The sequence below is a fragment of the Pongo abelii genome, chromosome 11 (assembly GCF_028885655.2).
Source record: "Pongo abelii isolate AG06213 chromosome 11, NHGRI_mPonAbe1-v2.0_pri, whole genome shotgun sequence".
NCBI classification, from domain to species: Eukaryota; Metazoa; Chordata; class Mammalia; order Primates; family Hominidae; genus Pongo; species Pongo abelii.
In genome coordinates this window covers 40247192-40270544 of record NC_071996.2, presented here as the reverse complement: position 1 = coordinate 40270544, position 23353 = coordinate 40247192, and the positions used below count along the sequence as shown (strand labels likewise).

Genomic DNA, 23353 nt, shown 5'->3' with positions numbered 1-23353 from the left:
CTCAGCCTCCCACAGTGCCGGGATTACAGGCATGAACCAACACATCTGGCCAGTATTTTATTTGTTAACAGCAATTCTGGTATCTAAAAGACAGTGGAAAAGTACCTTTAGATCTATGATACAAAACCATTTTCAGTATAGAGTTCTATATCCGGTCAAACGATGAACATAGAACCAAGGGATTTTTAAACATACAAAGGTTCAAAAAGTTTACCTCTCGTTCACTCTTAAAGCTCTTAAAGAATTGTTCAGGAAACAAAGGACCAAGGAAACAAAGAAAAGAAAGGCGTGAGATACAGAATCAAGGAATCAAATACTGGAGAAAGAAAATGATTCTCAGAAAGTGAAATAAATTCCCTCCTTAATAGTTGTATAGCAGGCCAAAACAGATCTTCCTGAACTGAAAAAAAGAAGAGAGGGCTTCAGAAAAGTTGTTCCCTTGGGGGGTAAAATAAACAGATTCCTTGATATATTGAGAGGAGATTAATATATCTGCTTGGGGATCAAAATAGTAATAGGTACATAGAGAACTAAGAAAAGAAACCAAAATCAAGGCAATAGTCAACTCTAGGGAAAACAAAAAGTTGTACATAAAAGGAAATGTAAGCATAGTCTAATATATTGCTCAATTATTAAGAATATGTACATAGGCAAAATAACATAAACACTCAAGTTATTTAACCAATATTTTGACTACATATAGTGACATGATAGAGTGGGAAATATGTATGCTTACTTAGCTATTTTAATACAGCAAAATGAAGAAATAGAACAATAACATGTTATTTTGAATTATGAAAGAAAATTCCATAAATAACTAAAAGATTTCAAAGTGCTGAAAGTGGTTGCTTCCAGAGAGTGGGAATCAAGAATGGAGTGGGTGGGGTTTGTTATAGTCCCCACCCACTTTAGAACCATTTGATGGTTTTTAGAACCATTTGATGTTTTAAAATATGAGCATGTCTTGCTTTAATAAAAATTTAATAGGCTCGCTCCACACTCAATTAGCACAGTGAGCCACCAACTCAAGAAACCCTGCCCTAACATACACAAAGCATATCCTAATCACATTTTGGTACTTCATAACTTATAGACAACTTTAAGTAACAATTTTAAAGGTCCTTCAGCTAAATCTTATTTCAAACACTACCTTCAGGAAAAAAATTACTTTTTAAATAAATGACACTGAGTCTGATCATTCCTAACTATATACTACTGTTATAAGACAAACAGTGTGCCCTTAAAAATTCTTCAGTCTTTCACAGATTTTATAATATTTCCAGTTAGATTTAAACTTTGAAGATAAGGAAGGGGTCATTCATCATAGATTATGTTATCTCCATCCACGGTTCCTCTTCAAACCAAACTGTGTATGGCTGAAGAAAACCAAGGATCTGGTAAGCTACAGACATGAGCAAATACTTTTAGTACTGAAAAAGAATTGCGAAATTAACTCATTACCTTTAACTTTAGAAATGAGCAAAGAAACCCAAAGAGGTTACCTATAATTAGTTCCTAGGTAAGAAGTTATCTATATTTGCTATTTGCTTTGATGTTTGCATCCTTATCCTATTACATATTAATTTTTAATATATAATATCCTATTTTTTGAAAGCTAACATTTAAAATCTGAATCATGTTAAATAGAAAAGGAAATAAAATTTTATATATGTCTAATAATGCCTGCTCTGGTCAGACATAGGTACTGCCCTGGTGAAAGAATTTCAGGCCTACAATAGAGAAATTCAGCAAAAGATAAAATACCACTTTCCTTTGCTGTTTGCAAATTGGATCCATAGTCATTTCTTCCCAGTTTCCCATTATTATTTCCTGAAGTAGAGTGAGTTACAGCAAATCACCCCCAGATAGGTGATTTGATTATCTTTAGCATGTGGAATCTGTTACTCTCATAATGCTTATCAGCTCTGGCACAAATTGAACACATTAATCACCCAAAAAAAAAGAACTCTGCAAGAAGGATAGGAACCAGTGAGTTTCACTGATAATGGGAAAATGGTTCTTTTTTTAAGGAACACATTGCTAATATTGAGTTGAAAGAAAAAGACAATTTTGGGGAAGAGAATGATAACTATAACAATGGATAAGGAAAATTAATTTAAATGGATATTATGAGAACTGAGGCACTCAATCCTCAGGGCAAATCGTACTTTGGCAATTATTTATATTTGATTCTAATGAAAAGCATACCAGACTCCCTTTGGGACTTTTTTGGGATGTAAAATTTGGAGGAGAGCTGAAAAATCTGAGTTCGAAGATTAGCATCTTATCTTTTCCCAAATGAACATGGATTTGTGCTTTCAAATGGTTAACGCTTATCTCTATGCAGCTGGAAATACAGCACAAATGGGAGCCTTTGAGTGTTCAAAGCAAACGTGGAACCAAAGCACTGCAGGAGAAAGGCAGGGCAGGGCAGCGAGGAGGGGACGAGGGGGAGCTGCTATCAGTAATTCGCCCTTATCCCTGTGCCCAGCCTGCGAGGCTGAGCGAGACCCATCTATCACTGACGCACAGCCAGTCTGAGGCTTGTCCCTTTGACAACAACGTCCCTTTTGTTACCTTGCTATTATGCCTGGCAGCTTCTTGTCCATGAATTCCTGCATGCACTGGTGTTCCGTGGAATGGTTGAGAAACCTCCGGAAAGATTCAACATATTTCCCGTGGTCAGAAAACAGGCTCCTCATGGAAGATGCCATATTTGGTTTTCTGAGAAAGACAGAGCAGGAAGCAAGGTTTAAGTTCCCCTCCTTCTCTTCCCAGTTCCCTCTTTCTTTCCCCACCCCCACCAGTTTCTATCCAAAAAAAAAAAAAAAAAAAAAAACTGCTAAGCTTGTTTTGAATTTAACATGCCACAAAGGCTGGCGTGCAGAGCTCATTACGGAGTCAGTATTTGAACAGGACTTTGCACTGATACTTTAACCCCTACACGGTTGTTTTGTAAGAAATAGAAGTATTAAGCAAGGCTGTAAATCCACTGCTAAAACTTTTCAAATTCCTGAGGTTGAAAGGTCATAAAAACAAACTGTATTCAAATCACTTCCTGTTTTGTCAGCAGAGCCACAAGTAAGTTCCAAGTGGGAAAGTGACTGCTCGAAGTGGCAGACACCAGGATAAAGAGGACAACTGCACAGCACTCTGAGAAATCTACAGCAGTGAAATCTTTAACGAAAGACTGTCATCTGCCTCTGTGCTTTCTACGGGATTGTTTTGGGCCTTTACATCCCTCCGCACTTGAATTTTCAACTTATCTGCTGCATTTCTTCAAGTGCTGATTTGTTGTAACTCAGAAATTATCTTAAGAGGAAGTCACGAAGGAGGAGCCCAAGAGCTCATAACTAGAAGGTGTCAGAAGCTGCATTTATGGGAATGAGAGTGGTGAGAGAAGTCTTGGAGCAAGAGTGCAGGACACCAGGATAAAAGTCCAGTCCACAGAATCCTTCCCTAAGGGTGCTGAACACGACGAGGTCATAGATACTTCGCTTGGCTGGATGAGCCTTTGGAAACCCAGTGGTGTCCCCACCAGAAGAGCCAAAGCTTCAGAGTACCCACACACAGTCTTTTTCCTGGGAAGTGGTCTTTAAGAAGGTCATCCTTTATCTAATATTGGGTTGTTAATAATAGCATCCAACTCATGGAGGAGTAATGAGGATCAAATGAGTTAACTCATATAAGTCTTTTAGAAATATGTCTGCTTAAACCGTCCCTTCTTCTAATTGAGTTCCCAAGCTGCCCTCTAAGCATTCAAAACACTCCCCAACTCCCTTTTTGTTTTGTTTTGTTTTTGAGAGGGAGTATCGCTCTGTCGCCCAGCCTGGAGTGCAATGGTGCGATCTTCGCTCGCTGCAACCTCCGCTTCCTGGGCTCAAGTGATTCTCCTGTCTCAGCCTCCCGAATAACTGGGATTACAGGCACCCGCCACCAGGCCTGGCTAATTTTTGTACTTTTAGTAGAGACAGGGTTTCACCATGTTGGCTAGGCTGGTCTCGAACTCCTGACCTCAAGTGATCCACCCGCCTTGGCCTCCCAAAGTGCTGGGATTACAGGCTTGAACCACCATGCCCAGCCTCCCAACTCCCTTTTATAAGTATGTTTTGTTCTCACTATTCTTAGAGCCAGTGCTTTTACCCTGGGGGAAAGTGGAATATCTGGACAGGCAGATTGCCATGGATGACTCTGCCCTTAATGAACTGTCTGACTTTGGCTGAAACATAAGCTGCAGTTTGCTCATCAGTAAAATGGAAACAACGAATGTTATCTCATAAGGTTGTACTGAGAATAATAATATAACTAATGTTTAAAAAGTGCAAGCCAGTCCCTTCTGCAAAAAAAAGAAATATAAAATGACAAAAACAGTCGTCGCTTTATTCACGGACATTGAAATTTGAGTTTCATATCATTTTCACATGTCATGAAATATTATCCTTCTTTGAATTTACTTTAACCATTTAAAAACATAAAAGTTATTGGTAGCTCATGGCTGCACAAATCAGGTTGGTAGCGTTGGGTTTGGCCACAGGCCCTATTTTGCCAAGCCCTGATTTAGCTCCTCTGCCCTTCAGTCATCCTTAGATAAGGTCTTTGCTAGTTCTTTACTCACATCTCTATCCAACCAGCCTTCCCTTTCCTCAGATTGGCTCTGACAAATTTTTGCTTCTATTACCATCTTCCATTTTTCTCTTTAGAGCTCAACCCAAATCATTCATTCATTCATGTGTACATCTATCTGTTTTTGTTTCATTTTAACCAAAACCAAAAATGGCCAATAATGTATTCATTCATTGAATAAAAGTTTAGTAAGAGTCGCTGTTTGCTATTCTGCTGAGGAATACTCCTGACATGACTTTCTCTTGGAAAGCTGCTGCTAAGACCTCCCTTAACTGAAACTTGGTCTTCTGAGACCATCACCTCCCTTGCCTGCTGTCAGATATTCTCCAACAGAGCCAGTTCTTCATGTGGATCCCAGTGAGGACTTCCTTTCCATTTCCACTGTTTCCACCTTACTTGAGATTCTCTTTATTTTTCACTTATTGTGCTATTTTAAAAAAAAAGAAAATTTAAGTTCAAGGGTACATGCACAGATTCGTTACATAGGTAAACATGTTTCATTGGGGCTTGTTTTATAGATTATGTCACCACCCCGGTATTAAGCCTAGTACCCATTAGTTATTTTTCCTGATTCTCTCCCTCTTCCCACACTCCACCTTCAATAGGCCCCAGTGTGTGTTGTTCCCATCTGTTTCCATATTTTCTCATTATTTAGCTCCCCCTTAAAAGTGATAATATGCAGTATTTGGTTTTCTGTTCCTGCATTAGTTTGCTAAGGATAATGGCCTCCAGTTCCATCCATGTCCCCACAAAAGACATGACCTCATTCTTTTTTATGGCTGCGTAGCATTCCATGGTATATATATGTCACATTTTCTTTGTCCAGTCTATCATTGATGAGCATTTAGGTTGATTACATGTCTTTGTTATTGCGTATAGTGCTGCAATAAACATTCACATGCATGTGTCTTTATAACAGAACAATTTATATTCCTTTGGGTATATACCCAGTAATGGGATTGCTGGGTTGAATGGGATTTCTGTCTTTTGGTCTTTGAGGAATCGCCACACTGTCTTCCACAATGGTTGAACTAATTTACACTCCCACCAACAGGGCATAAGTGTTTCCTTTTCTCCACAACCTTGCCAGCACCTGTTATTTTTTTACTTTTTCATAATAGCCACTGTGACTGGTGTGAGATGATATCTCATTGTAGTTTTTATTTGCATTTCTCTAATGATCAGTGATGTTGAGCTTTTTTTCATATGATTGTTGGCTGCATGTATGTCTTCTTTTGAAAAGTGTCTATTCATGTCCTCTGTCCACTTTTTAATGGTTTCTTTTATTCTTGTAAATTTGTTTAAGTTCCTTATAGATGATGGATACTAGATCTTTGTCAGATGCATAGTTTGCAAAAATTTTCTCCCATTCTGTAGGTCATTTATTCTGTTCATAGTTTCTTTTGCTGTGGAGAAGATCCTTAATGTAATTAGATCTCATTTGTCAACTTTTGCTTTTGTTGCAATTGCTTTTGGTGTCTTCGTCATGAAATCTTTGTCCACGTGTATGTCCTGCATGGTATTGCCTAGTTTGTCTTCCAGAGTTTGTATAGTTTTGGGTTTTATATTTAAGTCTTTAATCCATCTTGAGTTAATTTTTATATATGGTGTAAAGAAGGGATGCAGTTTCAACCTTCTGCATTTGGCTGGCCAGTTATCCTATAGTGTGTTATTTTTTTTATTGACTTTCCTGCTTTAGGAATCACACAGATCCCAACCAATTTTATTGCCCCTGTCAACTTCATGTATTTTTTTTTTAAGTAAGTTTGGATAAAGACACTCTTTTCTTTCTCTCGTAATATGTAGTCTCCCCACAGACCCCTAGGTCAAGTACAAGATCCACTCTGAAGCCCCCCCAATAATTATCCAGAATTGTGTCTCATTTACCTCTAGTTTTGCATTTATATCCCCTTCAAATTGTGCTGCTTCTCTGGATATATTCCTATGCTTTTTTGCCTACAGCATCTCCTCATAATAGTCCCTTCTGTAACATGCTGCTTTCTTTCTTACCACATCCATTGAAAAATTTTCTATTCTTTATATGCTACCACTTTCATATAGCCTTCCATATTTCCCTCAAAATAATCAGCACTCACGCTCGTAATTTCTGAGATTCTTGCAAGCATTCATCCTTGTGTTATTGTTGTTTAATATATTTGCCTTAACTCCCCTGCTTGTCCCCATGTGACTTAGCTCATAAAGACAGGAACTGAGTCACAGCTACTTCCCCTGATGTGTTGCCCAAAGTAGACTTTCAGTTCTTTTTTAAATAATTAAGAATATGCTTGAACATTTACACTATTGAGTTGTTCTCTGCTATCAGATGTCCTCCATCCTTTTCATTATTGAGTAGCTCTATATGTTACCAATAACACTAGAATTCCATTTATTGAGCACTTACTATGTGCCAGGAATTGTATGGATCTTTTCAAATTTAATGTAGGATTTACTCTTTGTGGTACCTCCATCAGCTTCCTCCTATTACAAATGAGAAAACCAAGTTTCTGAGAGATTAAGCCACCTAGCCAAAAACTGCAGGACTGGTGTTGAATTATATTCTGTCAAACCCCAGGACTAGCACTCTCACAACAATTTTTGTATTCAGCCAAAACCTGCTGCTCTATAATTCTTAGATACTACTCCTATTTCTGGTTGCTTAAACTAAACAGAAGTAATCCAGTTCTTTCTCCATATAACAACCATTAAGAAACTTGAAATCAACTGTCAGGACAACCTTACTCCCCAAGGTGTCTCTTTCATAGTTCCTAATTATTTATTCTACAATATAGCATTATATAATTCATTACTCTGGCCCCTCCTTTGGAAAGATTCTAGTTTGTCTGGATTCCTTTAAAAGGTGATGTTTGAAAATAAACGCAATATCCCCAAAGCTACATAAAAAGTGGAGATTTATTTTCCAGGCATACACTAGTGTTTCCCAAAGTTCTGCCCAACCCAACTTCTTTCAGATTTTACTCTGCAAATAATGGATTCCATGGTCAAATAATTTAAAAAGTGCTGAATTCAGTAGCTTCCTCTGGATATTCATAATGCACATTAGTATATTAAAGATTCATAAAACCTTTGTCACATGTCCTCTTCAGATGCAAATATATCATGGCAATGACATTTCTCTGATTAGTCTTGCAGACCCTCAGAAAAAAAAAGAGGAAATCTTGTTGCTTTCAGCATGATTTGTGTTTCATTAAGTGCTGGTTTCAGCAATCACAACTTCCTTTTAAAATTGCATATAGAATATCTGTTTCATAATCCATACTGCATCTGGAATTTCCTTCTAGCTGGCTTGTTGGAATTACTGAATCTTGAAAATCTTTTTTTTGGAAAATTGACACAACAATCTACCACATCTATCATTTGACATGACTTTTCAAAAGTTATCAGCAAAGACGTCAGTATTACTTTTATAAGTTCTTTCAGCACATTGAAATGTAATTTTTTTAGACCTTAAATTATTGCCTAATTTAAAATTCTTATTTATTTTCTTACCTATTTTGGGCATCCATCCCCTATTATGTATCAATTATTAAGCTGTTACTGTGTCAAAGTGCCTTATATACTTCTAACACTCTGGGGGATGGAACTACTGACACCATCAAGGGAGACTCAGAGCAGATAAATAGTTTAAGACCACATAACTCCTAAGAGAAGAGCCTCGGTCCAAATTAATGTTTGATTCCAAGGCTCATTTAAAAAATTATGCCATATTACCTCTCATCACTCTGTGTCTTTCCAATATGAAGATTATTTTCCATGTTACAAAAGACAGGAGCAAAGAAAAATGGAATAATTCTGTGTTCTTTCTATCACCTTTTAATAGAATACCATCTGTGCTAGGTCAAAAAACAAAGGCTTTCCCTTGTTCATTCTTCTTCCTCTGTATGTGGTATACCAAAAAATAAACAAATGAACAAAAGAGAAGAAAAAACAGTAGCAAAGTCTTCAGGACCCATTTTCTTCTACACAGCATTGTTCAGATATCTCTGTTCATCCTGGTCTTTAGTCTTCTGAACACCATGCTCATTGGTCTAGCTTCTTATTCTTATTTCCCATCATCTAAGTAGCATACTACATAGATATATGTTAACAGCAATATTGTTAAAATATCTTAGTCAAATAGGTCAAAGAATCACATTTTCTTTTCACTTGACAAGAGTGGAGGAAGACAGTATTTTATAGAAATTGATTGATTTACTTGATCTGCTAGCTTATTTGAAAGTTATCAGGAAGAGTGACCCAACTGTGGTCTCAAAGGAAGGATTGGAATTATAGCACATAAAATTTTAGAGCTTGATTAGACTGGTAATTTCAGCCAAATATAATGGGCATCAGGAATCTTACATTCCACAGGAGACTTAGGTAAGTTTCTCATAAATATGGAAATAAGAAGCAAGAAAACGGAATGCTATACAAGCCTAGCCTCTTACTAGGTAAGTCTGCTCTAAACTTTTTTTTCTTTGTATAAAAAAATGTGGAAAGATGAGAGGTGAGATGATCTTTAAGTTTTCTTGAAGTTCTAGTTAAATGCCTTTCATCTTTTAAAAAGATAAATTTTTGTGGGCTTGTGAAACTAAAAGTAGTTGTATATATATTCATAGCTAGTAGAGCCACTGTATCTAAAGATTGTCATTAAATCATAAATGATAACCTAAAGATAGTCTCTGGGTAAGCAGCCCTTGAATTTGTGGTATTAGGCAAATTTACCAATGTGAGTTGCTTAAGGTCACACAGCTGGTAATAATGCCATGTATCTTGTTACTATTAATGACTTAGTTGTTTCAATTATACTTTATTAATGTGGAGTTTATAATAGTTTTGTTTTAATTAACTTAAAACAAGAAAGGAAAGGCCCAAAATACCCAATCAGGGACAAACCAAACCATCTTGTGATAGAGATGAAATACTTGGAGAATAATTAATTGAGAAGGAAGAGAGCAGATGGGCAGACAAATCCTGTAAAAAGACATAAAGAGTAATCAGTGAAATTCTAGCGATATAAAGCTTATATGAAATATTTAAGGATGTGAACAAAGAATAAGGCACAACAAAAAAGAAAGAGTCTGTGAACTAACTTTCCATTTAATAATCAAAAAAATTTTGTCACCTTGAAAGTACTAGATCTCCTCTCAAAGGTAAAGGTCAGTAAGTATTTAGAACCTGGAAAATTAGCAAGAACTGGACAGTTATCAAAACAAAAAATCAAACCAAAATACAATAATACAATTCATGAAATGAGCTTTTGCCTTACTGTCCATGTTACAGATGATGCAAACTTCAGTGACTACCGTAAGGGGTAGCACCAGTGTGGAGGTGGGGATCTGGTGAAGGGAAAAGCTTCATGTAAAAGGAATTTTGTAAATAGAGGGGTTGTGGTAAGCAAACTTCTCTGGCATCTGGTGAAGAAGTATGTGCTCAATATGCCAAAAAATTGCTCAATATACCAAAAAATATAGTCTATCAAATCCCAGGACTAGAACATTCTCCTGGGCTAGAACATTCTCCTGTCTGAGCGGCCTTGTAATATGGTTTGGCTGAACCTTATTTTCTTACCTGTGAAGTAGAGATAATAATTCCTACCTCATAAAAATGTGTGAGGATTAAAAGAAATAATGTGTATCAAGTTTTCAGCCTAGTGCCTGGCATATAATAAACTCTCTGGTGTGAGGCTGACTTCTTTAACTTTTAGTTCCTTCATTTATGTGATGAACACAATAATGCTGTATTAGTCAGGTTTCAATACAAATGGCAAAATCTCCGTCCAGGGTTCCAGAGATAATTTTTAATACGGGTAGCTTATGATAAAGATGTTGGAAGAACTGAAAAGCAAACCAGGAAGGTGAGCAAGCCCTCAGGACAGGATGCCCTTGCCACCTGTACCACCTGTAGAAGCAGGTGTTACCAAAGTTCTGAAGCTGATGCTGCATAGTGGGAGGTAGAACAAGCACTCTTGAGGATGCTGCCTGTAACACCAGGACAAGGGCAGAAGTACCCCAGTGTCTCCTCTTCCTGACCCCTCATCTCTACCAATTTTCCCACTTTACTAAAACTAGCTGAAAACCAGTTGGCAAGGAAGCATGGGTGATATAACTTGTAGGATTCAACTTTTTGAAGTACTTAGTAGAGGATGGGAAGGACCAGAAATGTATCTAGCATCAAACAGGCAATAACCAGAACAAGTGCCTACTATAGTAAATTAATTTGTTGTGAGTGGAAAAAGAAAAAGAAAAAAAAAGCATAAAACAAAATACCTAGAATGTATTAAGTACTCACTGAATGCCAGATAAAATAGTGAAAACAAAAGGTGTCTATTATGATAGCTACAGGTCAATGAGGGCTAGTACTCATGAACTCTTTAAGAAGACTGACTTTGTTTGATGAGGGTATTTGGCTGAAAACTATTTCTTGGGAATCTATCAGGGTTTTGGGAAACTCATCAGCAGGCACCCGATAATGAGAGGTCGTTAGGAGTCCCATGATGATGGGATTCCTTTTCAGATCTGAGAATTTCAGAGCTGTCTGTCCCTTTTTCCTCCTGTGCTCACAGGGGGTCAGGAGATGGACTAATGGGCGACTCCTGCTCCTGCTTCTCTCCATGTTACACTGCTTACTAACTCCTTGTGTGACTTTGAGCAAGCACTTAATTCAGTTGCTTTGAATTTCTTCAGATGTAGAGAACTAGATGCCATCATTCACTTCCAGTTCTATAATTCTAAGACTACTTGAGTTTACACCTGTTAATCAGAGACACGGCTCATATTTCAGGCTGGAATTAGGATGCCATTTGTAAGACATTTGGCACTCGATGTGTCTCATTCTCTGACTCTTTGGTGCTCCTCCTTCCCTAATACAAATTCAAAGCTACTTTGCATTTCTAAGCGTAGATTATACCATTGTGATGCACTAACAATTTGGAAAACATAAGGGGATCAAAGTAATTATCCATATGTTCTCTGGCAGTAGAAAATAATTAAGGTCTGTTTATCAATATGGCTAATTAAAAACAAAATGCATATGAATTCAATGTTTATTTTATGATTTCCTACATAGGAGTCTAAGAGTTGTTGTTGTTGTTGTTGTTGTCTTTAGAGACAGGGTCTCACTCAGTCACCCAGGCTGGAGTACAGTGGCACAATCACCACACACTGCAGCCTTGAACTCCTGGATTCAAGCAATCCCCTTGCCTAAGCCTTCCAAGTAGCTAGGACTACAGGCACAACACACCGTGCCTGGCTACTTTAATTTTTTTTTTGTAGAGTTGGGAAGTCTCACTGTGTTGCCCAGTCTGGTCTTGAACTCCTGGCCTGAAGCAATCCTCCTGTGTCGGCCTCCCAAAGCAGTTGTTTTTAAATATAGTCAATGCCTATAGAAGTAGCTCCTTTCCCAGGATGTTGTATAATCAGACATTATGCATGGGGTGTCAGTCAGTTCAAGTAGCTCAAAGATGATCTGTGGCAAAATGCATTTCAGAGTTATCGATTTGGCACACATTTTGTGCCATCAAATGAAATTTGTAGTTAATAAACACATGGTTAAAAACAGAGGCATAATGTTCCCAAAAGTGTATTTAAAGCCTCTCTGCTCTACCACTCCAAATTAATACTTCCACTGGTCCAGTTCTAGCAGCAGTGAAATGCAGATTGGGTCAAAGATGGTGAAGGTTTATGGAGATTAACCCAATAATTTTTGAAAATTTGCTTTTTGATAATTCTGAATTGATCTGTGGATTATCTTGTCTCTAAAACTCCATACTACTAAAACAAAAAAAAAAAAGGAAGAAAAGACAATTTTTAAAAGTACAGTGATTTTTGCCTCTCACAAGTGTATGCTCTGTTTTATACTGTGTTTCTAGTTATGGTGCCTAATGAAATGCTGGTTGAAATTGTGGCAGGCTGGGTCTCACTAACGCAGGCCTCCGTAATAACTGTTTCAGTACTGACTGAGTGGTTAAGTTAAATATTAAAAGCCAGTACCCTTATACAAAGGCTGGAATGTAACAAATGCCCACCAAGAGTTTTGCTTAGGCCTTTCCTGGGCCTTAAAACATGACAAAATAACAAAGGATCTCTTAACAGAACCTATTCAGGATTAAACAAGCTTTATTGTGGGTCTGAAGCAACTCCCCAGGCCTCCACAAACAAGTTTATTGGAGGTCTGTAGGAACTCCCCAAACCTCCATGATTTTGCAGGAGACAAGATAAGGGTAATCACCCCAGCACCTGGACCCATTTACATGAAGTAAATTTACCGAGGCTCAAGAGGAAGGTCTTCAGGACTCAGGCCTTAGTTACAGATTAAAAGAAGTTAATCACTTATAACATTTGATGAATGCACACTTATATGTAGACATATAGCTTACAAGGTACATAAGCTCTGAAAAACTTTGTAATTTTGAGTTGGTCTGGTGATCCAGGCCTTCTCCCTGTGACTGGTTACAGAAATAAAAACTGTTTCTCCCCAACTCATCTGCATCTCGTTATTGGCCCGCAAGGGATAGCTGCCCGACCTTCAGTTTGGACCAGGAATAAAATGTCAAAGTTGATTAAAACTTTTCACAGTACATATTTGGTCTTTTATTAGTCAGATAAACAGTGAAAAGCCCATGTTTTTCATAATATTGCTGCTAGAATCATTCTTCTAAGTTTCATTTTTATCACCTTTTTATCTCCAGTCAGGATAGGAAATTAATACATATTGGAATTTAATTTGGGAAATTCATTTTGTTTAATTTGTTTTAAAATACTAACTGCAATCCGTTATTGAAAGGAGATATAGCTCAAACTTCTTAATAGCCATATCCAGGGAGACTTCCATAGTGAAAATGTGAGCCAAAAGTAGATATCGATGATATTCAAGAAAATAATTTCAGTAAATTTGGAATGAGCCAAAATTATGTATCAAAACTCAACTTGAAATTAGAATTCAAAGCAAGAACTCCATGAATACAGGGTGTTGCACCTTGCTGCTAGGTGGCAGACAGAGGGAAGAATAAATGAGCTCCAGCTTTTGAGAAATTTAATTAAAAATTATATCAAACCTGGGATTCTCCTGAAAGAATTTGTACTTACTTTAATAAAGGTTGTTTCTCATGGAGAAGCAATTTTAATTTTAGACCAGGGTTGCAATTATGTGATAAAAATGGCCTTTCTGTGAGATCTTGTTCATTTTTGCAAACACAGTATATCCTCCCTGCCCTCAGGACCTTCCTTTAGCACCCAGACAGAAGAGCATTTACCAAAATAATGATAGGAATGCTCTGAAGACTAGCTCTTCTCTAAACTTTATTACTATAAGTACATATGACAAAAATCCAGACCACAGGCAATACTGAGGTAAGAGGTAAATCACATCTAGTGCTCAGGTAAAAAATTTTCATTTCCAATTTTTAAATTCCAAGAGAGAACCAGAGCAGATCAGTGGCTTTCAGGGGTTAAAGGCTGTGGGAGGGTGAGCTACAAAGGAACAGCAAGAGGGAGTTTGTATGGAGAGACAGCACCATTCTGCATTCTGAAAATAATAGTGGTGAGGGACTAATTGGCTAAGTTGGCTGGACTTCCTGGGTCAATAGGGACTTCCCTAAGGGGACTTTCCCCTAAACCAAAATCAGTCATAGCTGCAAGCTAAAGGATTGAAACTTCAACCAATCATATAGGGAGTTTAAGCTCTAGCTGCAGCCTGATGTTTTTAATGAATCAGGCCCGCCAATCCACAAGTGGATAGAAAATAAGCTAATTCTATAGTGTGTCCGGAATTGGTGGGTTCTTGGTCTCACTGACTTCAAGAATGAAGCCGCGGACCCTTGCGGTGAGTGTTACAGCTCTTAAGGTGGCGCGTTTGCAGTTTGTTCCTTCTGATGTTCGGATGTGTTCGGAGTTTCTTCCTTCTGGTGGGTTCGTAGTCTCGCTGGCTCAGGAGTGAAGCTGCAGACCTTCGCGGTGAATGTTACAGCTCTTAAGGCAGCGCGTCTGGAGTTGTTCGTTCCTCCTGGTGGGCTCGTGGTCTCAATGGGTTCAGGAGTGAAGCTGCAGATCTTCGCGGTGAGTGTTACAGCTCATAAAAGCAGTGTGGACCCAAAGAGTGAGCAGTAGCAAGATTTATTGCAACGAGCAAAAGAACAAAGCTTCCACAGTGTGGAAGGGGACCAGGTGGGTTGCCAATGCTGGCTGGGGCAGCCTGCTTTTATTGTCTTATCTGGCCCCACCCATATCCTGCTGATTGGTAGAGCCGAGTGGCCTGTTTTGACAGGGCGCTGATTGGTGCGTTTACAATCCCTGAGCTAGATACAAAGGTTCTCCATGTCCCCATCAGATTAGTTAGATACAGAGTTTCGACACACAGGTTCTCCAAGGCCCCATCAGAGCAGCTAGATACAGTGTTGATTGGTGCATTCACAAACCTTGAGCTAAACACAGGGTGCTGATTGGTGTGTTTACAAACCTTGAGCTAGATACAGAGTGCCAATTGGTGTGTTTACAATCCCTGAGCCAAACATAAAGGTTCTCCAAGGCCCCACCAGAGCAGCTAGATACAGAGTGTGGACTGGTGCACTCACAAACCCTGAGCTAAACACAGGGTGCTGATTGGTGTGTTTACAAACCTTGAGCTAGATACAGAGTGCCGATTGGTGTGTTTACAATCCCTGAGCCAAACATAAAGGTTCTCCAAGGCCCCACCAGAGCAGCTAGATACAGAGTGTGGACTGGTGCACTCACAAACCCTGAGCTAAACACAGGGTGCTGATTGGTGTGTTTACAAACCTTGAGCTAGATACAGAGTGCCGATTGGTGTGTTTACAATCCCTGAGCTAGACATAAAGACTCTCCACGTCCCCACCAGACTCAGGAGGCCAGCTGGCTTCACCCAGTGGATCCCGCACCAGGGCTGCAGGTGGAGCTGCCTGCCAGTCCCGCGCCGTGCACTCGCACTTCTGCACTTCTCAGCCCTTGGGTGGTCGATGGGACTGGGCGCCTTGCAGCAGGGGGCGGCGCTCGTCGGGGAGGCTCGGGCTGCACAGGAACCCACCGACACCGGGGAAGGCTCAGGCATGGCGGGCTGCAGTCCCGAGGCCTGCCCCGCGGAAAGGCAGCTAAGGCCCGGTGAGAAATCGAGCACAGCGCCGGTGGGCTGGCACTGCTGGGGGACCAGGTACACCCTCCGCAGCCGCTGACCACTGTGCTAAGTCCCTCATTGCTCAGGCCTGCAGGGCCTGCCGGCTGCTCCGAGTGTGGGGCCCGCCAAGCTCACGCCCACGCGGAACTCCAGCTGGCCCGCAAGCGCGGCATGCAACCCCGGTTCCTGCTCGTGCCTCTCCCTCCACACCTCCCTGCAAGCTGAGGGAGTGGGCTCCGGCCTTGGCCAGCCCAGAAAGGGGCTCCCACAGTGCAGCGGTGGGCTGAAGGGCTCCTCAAGTGCCGCCTAAGTGGTAGCCCAGGCAGAGGAGGCGCCGAGAGCGAGGGAGGGCTGTGAGGACTGCCGGCACGCTGGCACCTCTCAATAGGGCTAAAAAAGGAAAAAAGGAGGGGTCATAAGGGGATATAAGCATAAGACACCCAAGCCAGAAACCGCAAGCCTTTCAGGTCCCCTTCCACCAAGTGGAAGCTTTACTTTCGCTTTCACTTTAATAAATCTTGCCGCCCCACACTCTTTGGATCCACGTGTTTCTCTCATAGAGCTGTAACACTGGCCGCTGCAGTCCATGGCTTCATTCCTTGAAGCCCGTGAGACCACGAACCATTGGATCGAGAAAAGACCTTTGATCGGAAGAAAACTTCTCATCTCAGTGGCATTTGTCAAAACTCCTAGAACTGTACGCCAAAAAGAATGGATTTTACTGTATGTAAATTTTTAAAAATAAAAAAATGAACATTGTCAACTTGGAAACTTTGAAAAAGTGTGTCAGTTTTGCTTTAGGTTAGACATGCTCATCAGTAGACTTGACGTTTAACCTGTCCCCTCCACCTCCCTAATTCCTTCTTCCCACCTCTCCTCAGTTTCCCACTTCCTTAAATTTTGCTTGGATTTCCTGACTTCTCTTCCTTTGCACACACACCAAACAAACAAACAAAACAAAACAAACAGAAAAACACCAACTTTGAGAGCCAAGGCCTCAGATTAATCATGGTGATTAAAGAATTCAGACCTGAGAAGGAATGTTCCAAAAGTCAGGAGAATGTGCTGATGGAAAAGGATCATAGGGAAAGTGTGTGTGGGTGGGATAGGGGCATGCTTTCACTCTTTTATTTTTATTTTTGCAAGAACCCTGTGAGTCTAAAGAGAGAGAAGAAGAGAAGGATATTATAATAATCATACCTTATATTTGTAAACTGTGTTATAGTTTATAGTCATCTTCAATTGACTTCTTTAGTACTCCATCAACCTGCATTGCCCGCATTTTCCAGATGAAGAGACGATATCCCAGGACAGTGAATTGCCATTGGTCACGGGACTAGGATGTGGAAGTTTGACTTGAGGTATGAATCGTGCGTTTCACCATGGGTAACCCCTGAGCTAAGAGTTTCTGAAAGAAATGTGTAGGTGGCAGGGTCGAATTTCCAAGCAGCAGAAGGCATTAAGAAAGGCATCAAGAGATACCATCTCACTCCTGCAAGAAGGTTTTTTAACTTTTTAAGTTAAGAAACAACAGACATTGGTGTGGATGTGGTGAAAAAGGAATGCTAACACACTGCTGGTGGGAATGTAATTTAGTACAACCTCTATGAAAAACTGTATGGAGATTTCTTAAATAACTAAAAGTAGGCCTACCATTTGATCCAGCAATCCCACTACTGGGTATCTGCTCAAAGGAAAAGAAATCATTATAGCAAAAAGACACCTGCACACACATGTTTATTAAGCACAATTCACAATTGCAAAGACATGGAACCAACCTAAGTGCCTATCTCCCAATGACTGGATAAAGAAAATGTGGTATATGTACACCATGGAATACTACTCAGCCATAAAAAAGAACAAACTAATGTCTTTTGCAGCAACTTGAATGGAGCTGCAGGTCATTACCCTAAGTGAAGTAACTCAGGAATGGAAAACCAAATACTACATGTTCTCACTTATAAGTGGGAGCTAAGCTATAGGTACACAAAGGCATGCAGTAGTATAATGGACATTGGAGACTCAGAAGTGGAAGGGTGGGAGGAGGGCGAGAGATTAAAAAACTACATATTGGGTACAGTGTACACTACTCGGGTGACAGATGCACTGCAGTTTCAGACTTCACCACCATACAATTCATCCGTGTAACCAAAACCCACTTGTATCCCAAAAGCTACTGAAATTTTAAAAATATTTAAAAAATAAAGACATCAAGAAATTTTAGGCTGGGTGCAGTGGCTCATGCCTGTAATTCCAGCAATTTGGGAGGCCGAGGCGGGTGGATCACTTGCGGTCAGGAGTTGAAGACCAGCCTGGCCAATGTGGTGAATCCTCATCTCTACTGAAAATACAAAAATTAGCCAGGTGTGATGGCACACACCTGTAATCCCAGCTACTCCTGAGGCTGAGGCAGGAGAATCGCTTGAACCCAGGAGGTGGGGGTTGCAGTAAGCCGAGATGGCTCGATTGCACTCCAGCCTGGGCAACAGAGCAAGGCTCTGTCTCAAAAAAAAAAAAAAAAAAAAAAAAAAAAAAAAAGCCTGTTGCTCTTGGGAAATGATAAGAAGTTATAGATGATGGAATGTTGGCTGTGAGAGGAAACGTTTATTCTCAGAATCAAGCTCAATAGCCACTATGTATCTCTGTTACCATGTTGCTTCAGAAAAATACAATTCTTTAAGTTATTCCTTGAAATATTTCAGGCTGCTCATTTTTTGTGTCTTTCTCATGGAGACTCTGTCCACCTGTTACTTCCCCTTTTCTTAGCTACGGTGCTTGCCACGTCTTCTATTACTCAGTAACTCAGGGGAGAGATATGGATGAGCTCAAAGCACCAAGGCCCAATAGCGCACAAGACATGAAGCAGAGTTTTCCTTACCACACCTATTCCAGGTGCTGTTTCAGGCTTCTGTTCGGCAAGCAGCTACCAGGTCCACTTCTCCAGGCCTCCCCGTGATGCTGTGAGTGAAGCAAAACCATTCAGAGGATTCAAATAAATACCTTCTCTGCCTAGGTGGGCTAGCATCTGTTTCTATTGCTTATAAAGAGGGATCCTGAATACTACAAGTGTTTTTAAACAATTTTTTTCTGACCGTATTTCTTGGAACCTTTCCATTCTGCAGGTCTCTCAGGAGCCGTATGGAGAGGGTAGAGTCAACCCAAGCCAGCAGCTCCCTGGGTTCTCCTGCAATCAGAGCAGATCAACTTAGTTTTCTTATGAAAAAGGATTTCCGCTGTGCCAACAAACAAACAAACAAACAAAAAAACAAACAAAAAAACAGTTTGGAAACTACATGTGGGTGGCAGGAAAGAAGTTATTTTATCTTTACTAAATTTCTTGAATTTTTCTAGACTTTCTCTGGATACCAAGACAGAACCTGCCAGCCCCAAGTCCTCCAGGTTCCCATGGAAGATCTAGTAGTAAAGAGTCCTAGCAGTTGCCTGCTATCTCCTCAGCAGCCAAAGCTGGTCCTGCTTGTATTTGTTACCTGGATCCTGGAGACCCAATGTAGATCTGATTTCTTGATTTCTGCCACTTCTTAGTCATCTCATCTTGGACAAATACCTTACTTCTGCTGGACTTAAATTCTTCTCTCTGTAAAATAGAACATGAATAATACTCTTCTGTCAACCTCATATGACACCTGTGAGGCTCAAATGATCTAATAAGTATCACCTTATGCCTTTATGAATTATTCTATACATACAAGATGAAACCATTATAACTATTACAGTCAGCATAAAATCTTAAATTAGTTGGTGAGCTTGTTTCCTGGATGTGAATGAATTAAGCTAGTCTATTCTATGTAAAAACAGCTAGCTCTTGTCACAGGAGGATGCATTGTTTCATGCCACAGCTCTGTGGTTAAATTCCGATATGACACTTTTTATTTATTTTATTTTATTTTATTTTCTTAGACATGGGTTCTCTCAATGTTGCCCAGGCTAGTCTTGAACTCCTGGTCTCCCACCATACTTCCACCTCAGCCTCCCAAAGCTCTGGGATTACAGGCGTGAGCCACTGTACCTGGCTGAAATTTTGTAACATGTAATCTTTAAACCTCAAGGGCCTATAGGCTTAGTCAGAAAAAAAAAAATCACAAGAAAATTTTAACAGTGGCCGCGATGGTTGCAGTCAGGCACATGGGTAATAAAACCTAGGCCTATAAACTAAATTTGACCTCTTATCTGTGTAACTGGAGTTTGTTAAGTATTTCACCGACAGGTACAGGTTATAAACATGTGTATCAGAGGTAGAACAAAGACAAGATGGAATCACTCACCCTGTACCAGACCCTCAGATGCCTAACCTTAGTCCCTACCCGCTCAACTGCATGTACACCTTATGTATATATATCACCTATGGATAGTGTCACTGAGCACCAGTCATAATCACAGGAATAGAACTGCTGCTTCATGGCCCTGCTTCTCCCACATTCTGTACCACCTGCATCCTTCTATTAGGAAATTATATACTGTGCCTCATGGAACCTACTTTGGAGACTCATTCTCAGTCTGCACTGAGTCTGTGTTTCCAGGCTTAAGACCCCAAACTTGGCTCAAAATAAACCTAACCATAATTTCTCTAAGTTTTAGTGCCTGTTATTTCACTTTTCAGTCGACAGCTTTAAATGACTTATTGGTGTTAAAAAATATAAGGGCCAAAACCCTTGTATTTTCATTTCTATAAATTTGTATATTTATAATTATATACAAATATCAATTATATGCCATTTCAATAATTGGTATTTTAAATACATATTTTGATAGATTTGAATAATATTTATATATTTTATTATTTTATGTGTAGTGATTATTTTACTACAAATTTGTAAATTTATAATTTCTAAAAATTTTGCTAAGTACTTTCAATGTACAACACTATGTGATTCTATGCTTATTTTATATAAAGGTGGATTGGTCTAGGTTGTATGAGTTTTGGTTACTAGCCTGAAGAGCTTGAAAATTACTTAACTACAAAGCAATTGTTAACAACTTCACAGCAACTTTATAAGAACACAGTAATTGCTAAGAAGCCATTGCAAGTATTTGAGAAAATTCATGTGATAAAAACAATGTGTTAGTAAGAAGCAGAGTAATTGGATTAAAAAATAAGTAATTAGAAAGGTAAATAATACGTGAACTTGAGAAACTGAAAGAATGGCATTGCCCATAGAAAAGTAGGATCCAGCTGGAGATGTTCATGAAATTTTAGAACATGAAAAACTTTTCCAATATGGCCAGAATGAAAAGAGGAAGGAGTACAGAATATTCTTGTCCTGTATACTTCTATCCACTTTTAATGACCACTGCCACCTGGTGGCTTGTGACCCTGTCCACTGAAGGAAGAAACCCTGTTTATTCTTGATTTTGCAGACCTAAGCAAGGATAAAATAGGATAAAAAGAACAGTGGCCTGGAACACCAGAGATCTAAGTTTCTGGAGCACGGGGGTTAAAGATCATAGTATGTCTTGTCCGTCGAGATCCTTTAACTACAAATGCCTATACTTTAACGATTTCTTATGAAATTTGCAGCCAAAGCTGGAATCCAGAAAGAATTCTGACATGAATTAAAATCTTCAAATCCCATCATGTATGTTGAATTACTCCTTTTCTTTTTTTTTATTCAACAACCTCATGTCTCCCATCCTGTTAGACCTTGGTAATTTAAGCCCATATCTCTCTCCTGAGTTACTGAGTAATAGAAGACATGGCAAGCACAATAGCTAAGGAAAGAGGAAGTGATAGGTGGTGGACAGACAGTCACAGTGAGAAACCCAGGAAAAATGAGCAGCGTGCAATATTTCAAGGAATAAGTTTACAATTGTATTTTTCTGCAGCAACATTGTGAGATGAGTACCTAGCTGCTACTGATTTTGATTCTGAGAACGAAACTTCCTCTCACGACCAACATTCCCACACCTATAACTTTGTATCATTTGCCAAGAACAACCTATTTTACGACTTCTTGATGCTTTTCTTCATGTGTTCTGCTGCTTGGAAATTCTACCTTGTACACATTTATTTCAGAAACCCCTAGTTCAAAGGTTACCCCTGCTATAAAGCCTTCCAACACTCTCTCCAAGCAGAGGCAACATTTCTCCCCTCTGTTCCACAATTGATTGCATTTTGTTTTCACCTTACTGTATTCTTACTAAATCCTCATTATACTCCTGTCTAAACAACATGTACTGTCTTAGTCTGTTTGGGCCCCTGTAATAAAATGCTATAAACTAGGTATCTTATAAACAATAGAAATTTATTTCTTATAGTTCTAAAGGCTGGGGAGTCCAAGATCAAGATATTGGCAGATTCCGTGTCTGTTGATGGTTTGCTTTTTCATAGACGGAGGCTTTTAAATATGTCTTTGCATGGTGGAAGGGAGAAGGAAGGTCTCTTTTACAAGAACACTAATCTCATTCATGAGGTTCCTCCCATGTGATCTAATCATCTCCTAAGGGCCACCACTTCCTAATATTATCATCTTGGGGCTAGGGTTTCAACATGTGAATTTTGGAGTGACACAAACATTTGAATCATAGCATGTACAACATCTGCTTAAATGTGTATCAGTATTACTGCACTTAAGCCTTCTTGGCATCAAACACTGTGTCTTTTAAATCTGTATTCCAGATATTATTTTGGTTGATGGCTACTAAAACAGACAGTGCCTCTATCTCACCCTCCAGGATGACAATTCTGGGAAGAAATTGAATAACCCTGTGACAGACCTTGAGAACATATGATTATGAGGGGTAGGAGATAAATGCAGAGTTTCTGTTAAGAGTTTTCATACTTGTAACATTCATGAACCCTGAGCTTTTAATCAGTTTCTTAGGGCTCAGAAAACATAGGTGGTATTAGAGCTCCAAAACCTAACAAGTGAGTTTCATCATGAAGGATAACAAAGGGCTTGGCTCTTTTATTGAGGATCCATTCATTTACAACATGTAGACATAGTTTCTGGGGCTCTTCCATTTCTCTAGAGAGAATGCCTGCATCTTTACCAGAGATCTAGCTCCCAACCACCTGTCCATGTTCTGGATGCAAGGTAAAAGAGGATGTCCAAGAAGACTGAAGTTAAGTATTCAGAACATGGAGGAAACAGAGGCAGTCCAAGAAATAAAGATCGAAAAGCAAAATAATACTACCAAGAGCAATCTCAAATTGATAAGAAAAGGTTTATATCCAGAGGACAACAGGGCTATGAAAAAGAAAATTTAAAACACAATAGCCAAGAGAGATTCAGTAAAAGGGTTAGGAGAAAAAATTAAGGATATCTCTTAAAAATACAGCAAAAAAAAAAAGCCAAAATAAAACAAAAAAAGTAGAAGAGGGATTTCAAGGGGTAGAAGCAGAAAGATGGCATCATAAAAAAAACTTGATGAAAGAGCCATGCTGAAAGGTGTGGGCAGCCTTTAGAAGATAGAAAAAGCAGAAAATTTATTCTCTTCTAGAGCCTCCAGAAAGATATGCAGCCCTGCCAATACCTTGATGTGAGCTTAGTGAGATGCATTTTAGACTCTGATCCTAGAACTATAAGATTATAAAGTTAGGTTATTTTAAGCTCCTAAGTTTGTAGTAATTTATTACAGCAGCCATAGA

At 39.4% G+C, this 23353-nt stretch overlaps 1 protein-coding gene and 1 long non-coding RNA gene across 3 annotated transcripts in view; one reads left to right on the top strand and one right to left on the bottom strand.

The window, feature by feature from the left end:
* Positions 1-2726, bottom strand: part of HNMT (histamine N-methyltransferase) — a 49279-nt gene extending 46553 nt beyond the window's left edge. The window contains 1 exon segment of the mRNA NM_001134069.1: positions 2578-2726. Within this exon segment, the coding sequence (NP_001127541.1) occupies positions 2578-2714 (137 nt within the window). The 5' untranslated portion in view covers positions 2715-2726.
* The window catches only part of LOC129057974 (uncharacterized), an 84199-nt gene extending 65337 nt beyond the window's left edge, over positions 1-18862 (top strand). For both annotated transcript variants that reach the window (XR_010135981.1, XR_010135982.1), the window contains one exon: positions 3074-18862. This is a non-coding gene — a long non-coding RNA (uncharacterized LOC129057974). The remainder of the gene's footprint in view (positions 1-3073) is intronic.
* Positions 18863-23353: the final 4491 nt, after the last annotated feature.